General features: G+C 66.4%; 1 protein-coding gene across 1 annotated transcript; it reads right to left on the bottom strand.

Annotated features, from left to right (window-relative positions):
- Positions 1-2,259: 2,259 nt before the first annotated feature.
- LOC112617005 (transcription factor HES-5) lies at positions 2,260-2,955 on the bottom strand. Its single transcript, XM_025373738.1, has 3 exons — positions 2,902-2,955; positions 2,637-2,802; positions 2,260-2,540 (listed from the first exon to the last, which is right to left on the bottom strand). The coding sequence occupies exons 1-3, from the start codon at positions 2,953-2,955 to the stop codon at positions 2,260-2,262; spliced, it is 501 nt and encodes a 166-aa protein (XP_025229523.1).
- Between the last annotated feature and the right edge of the window lie 919 nt (positions 2,956-3,874).

The following is a 3,874-nucleotide window of genomic DNA, read 5'->3' as shown; positions in this document are numbered from 1 at the left end:
TGCCTGCGGGCAAGACAGGTGCCTGGGAGGCTGCAGGAACACGCCTCGGAAGCAGCTGGAGCCAGGAGAGGGGTATAGGTGGGGCAGGCCAGGGTTCCAGGGTGAGTGGCTGGGAAGCCGTGCTGGCATGAAGAGATGCATCTTCTCTAGAGGCTCTGGGCACCTTGGGAAAGAGCCCAGTGTTGGAAGCAGACAGATCAGCCCCTCCCGGGTAACCCGGGGTCATTACTGCACGTCTCTGGCCCTCAGCCTCTGTCTGCACGTGGAGAATGCCACCAGCTGTCTGGCAGGGATCCTAAGAGCACAGGCCTGTGGGGCAGCACAAATTCCAGGGATAAAGCATCTGTGTGCGCGGGGCAAGGCTTTGGAGAGGAGGCATCCTTGCCTGTGTCTGCCAAGGGTGTGGGTGTGTGGCTCTGGACGCGGAGCCTGCTCCAGGGAGGCCTGAGTGGAAGAGTGGAGCACACCCCAGGCGGCTTAGACCTCTGGCAGCTCAGACCCCTGGCAGCATGGTGTGCCATGGGCCAGCCTGGCAGGAGGTGCCCTCCACGAGGGGCGCCCACCTGTGTGCCCACTGAACATGCGGGAAAAATGCAGGCGAATGGGGGCCCTCCTTGTGCTCTGCCCACCATTCCTGGCGGCTTGGTAGGGACTTCAGGAGGCCACTGGCAGGCACTGGGTTGGCCTGGCGGGGGGGACCCTGTCTAGACATTGCCTGCAGAGTAGCCAGAAAGGGGCTGAAGGCTGAGCGGGGTGAGAGGGGCTGAGCAGGAAGGAGCAGGCAGGGCAGGCCCACACCCGGGGCTGCCACTCAACGGGGATGGGAATGCGGCCCACTCCGGCCCAATCCTTGCTGGATGGATTTTGCCCCCTGGGAGCTGGTTCCTGGGAGCTGTAGGCCTCAGTTCTTGCAGACTCAGCCAACACCCTGTGGCCTGCCTAAAAATACATGCCCTTTCTGAGGCGAGGGATGGCCCCGTGCAGGCTCCTGCTAGGACTGCCGGATTCTGCTCTGTCACAGTGGCCAGCGGGCAGGTGTCCCTGGAGCCCATGCCAGGACGGGTGCTGCAGGCCGTGGGAGTACGGCAGCAACTGGGGCAAATGTTTTCTCCTGTTTGGCCCGGTCAAGCCCCTTTGACTGTAGCGAGAGGTCTACTGTGGGCTGTGGCCCTGGGTCCCCTCTCAGTGGACAGAGCCTAAGGTCCTGCACTGTCATCTTGCCCCACCCCTACCTTCTGGGAGCTAGTGAAAGGCCTGGGAGGGAGACCCACCCAGGGCTCTGACCACGTCCACCCCTCCAGCCCACCTTCCCCTGCCCCTGCTCCTCACCTGCTTTCCCTCCCTTCCTCCCTCCCTCCCGCTGTTCTTCGGGAGCAAGGACCCCACCCTTCTTCCTGGGTCCAGCAGGCCACTGGCAGGGGTCCCTCCCTGCTTAACTGCTACCGCGGCCCTGCCCATTCCCCTTCACCCCCTGCAGACCCTCCCCGTGGCTGCCAAGGACAGGTGTGAGGCACAGCAGAAGATAGACCATGGGCGGGGAGGGGGGGCTGAACAGTCGGATTTTATTAGCGGCTTCAGAGCAGTCCCGTGGCTTCCACGTGACCGAGAGTTCAATTTCTGAGTACAGTCATGCCCACACGCATCCACCCACACAGAGGAATCCTTTAAGGATCATAGTGGAGGCACCCACCCTCCCCAGACAGCCCACTGTGAGCTCCAGCCAGACCACCAGGCACACTCGGAGCCTTTTGGCCACAGCCCACAGGGTCCTGGGCGCCCGTCCGGGGTGATCACCGCTTCCTATGAGGATACAGCTCAAGTTCGGCCTTCACAAAAGGCAAATGTGCCCGCGGCACAGCCCGCCTGCCAGGGGTGCGCCCAGCAGCTACGGGCCCTGAAGAAAGTCCTCTACAGGCTGGGGGCACCGGCGTGCGAACCCCGGCACTACAAATATCATAGAACCCCGGGCGGCCAGGGACTTCCCAGAAGTCACTTGCTTAAATGCAAACACAGAACAACCCCATGGGGTCAGACACTTGGCAGAAGATGGGCCCTGACTGTCCTAAAACGGCAGGGACTCTGCACACACATTCTCTGAGAATGGGGCTCCTGCGGGCCGGCCAGCCTGGGGCTGGAGCCTTCCGAAGAAGGGCGCGTCCAAGCCCTGGGCGGACGACGGCGGGAAGGCGCTTCCCTACGGGCGAGAGGGGCAGGCTCGCCCTCTGGTCCTCGGGCCGCGCGCCCGCAGGTCCCGCCGGGTCACCAGGGCCGCCAGAGGCCGCAGGCGGGCTGGCGCGCGGTGGCGGCGGCGGCGGTGGCCTTGGCGGAGAGCGCGGGTGGGGTCGCGGCGCCCGGCGCCTTGGGCTCCTTGGCGGGCGCGGGGGGCGCGGCCGGGGGCCGCTGGAAGTGGTACAGCAGCTTCATCTGCGTGTCGCTGGCGGCGTGGAGCGTCAGGAACTGCACGGCCTCCTGCAAGCACCACGAGTAGCCCTCGCTGTAGTCCTGGTGCAGGCTCTTGGGGCCGGCGGCGGCGACGAAGGCTGCGGGGAGACGCGGCGGCGGTGAGCGGACGGCGGGGCGCGGGGGAGCCGCGGCGCGGTGGGAACTCGGAGCCCGGGGGGCCCGGGTGCGCTCACCTTTGCTGTGCTTCAGGTAGCTGACAGCCATCTCCAGGATGTCGGCCTTCTCCAGCTTGGAGTTGGGCTGGTGCCGCGCGAACTCCTGCTCCAGCAGCAGCTTCAGCTGCTCGATGCTGCTGTTGATGCGGTCGCGACGCATCTTCTCCACCACTGGCTTCCGCAGCTGCGGGAGGAGGGGGCGTCAGGCTGGCCCGGCCCGGCGCGGGGACACCCGGGGACCAGAGGCCGCGGGGACAGCGCGCTGGGCGAGCCTGATACTTACTCGGTTTTTCTCTTTAGGGCTTAGCAGCTCCACGGCCACGGTGCTGGGGGCCATGCCTGGCGCGGAACAGGCGAGGAGGCAACGCGGGGAGGCCGGGCAAGACGAAGCGAGCGGGCGCGGGCAGGGCCAAGCGCGTCCCGGGCTGGAGCGGACACCGGCCCCGCGCGCCGGCGCCCTATATAGGCGCGGGCGACGGCCTGGCGCCTGGGGTCCTGGCGCCGCCGCCGTTCCCACACTCCGCGACCAATGGCCGCGCGGGCCGCACAAAGGCGCCGGCCCATTAGCGCACGCTAAATTGCCTGTGAATTGGCGCGGGCACAATGGGCGCTCCCCAAGGAGCAGGTGGGCCGCGCGGCACAATGTCCGGGCTGTGGGAACGCGCTCGCCCTCATTAGCATCCCGGGGCCTGATGCCGGGAGCCCCGCGCCTCAATATGCTGCCTTTTCCCAGGCCGCCAAGCGGGGAGGGGGGCAGGAAGGAGGGCCCCCTCTCCCGCCCTCCCCTCAGCTCCCCTCCCCTGCCTCTCCCCAGCGGCTCCCCACTGCTGGCTGGCAGAGGCCGCAGGCACAGATAAGGGAAAAGCTGTAGAATGAACAAGTGCCACGGCTTCCTGGGGGATGGGCATCTTCCCTGGCTGGGACCTGCTGCCCTTCCAGGGGAGGGGGACAGAGGGGTCTACACTCAGGATCAGCCCTACGTGCCTATGTTACAAGTCCCCTGACTATCACCTGGGACTCCTGACATCTCCAGACCTAGAAAATGGGCCTCGCTCCTTCCTGGCTGGGCTCCCGGCAGCTCCACGAAGCTGGGGCCTGTGCTCCACGTGGAGCCCGGCACCCGGCAGCTCTCTCCGCTTCCTGCACCCCGTCCTCCCAGGAGCCCTGTAACCCACAGCAGCACTGGGGTTGCTCCACGAGCTGGCAGATGTCCCTCAGGGGCCTCTCCCCACCCCTATCTGGCCAGGGATCTGACC

The sequence above is a fragment of the Theropithecus gelada genome, unplaced genomic scaffold (assembly GCF_003255815.1).
Source record: "Theropithecus gelada isolate Dixy unplaced genomic scaffold, Tgel_1.0 HiC_scaffold_15790, whole genome shotgun sequence".
Classification (NCBI taxonomy): Eukaryota; Metazoa; Chordata; class Mammalia; order Primates; family Cercopithecidae; genus Theropithecus; species Theropithecus gelada.
The sequence above is the reverse complement of the archived record's forward strand: the minus strand, read 5'-3'. Positions and strand labels throughout refer to the sequence as shown.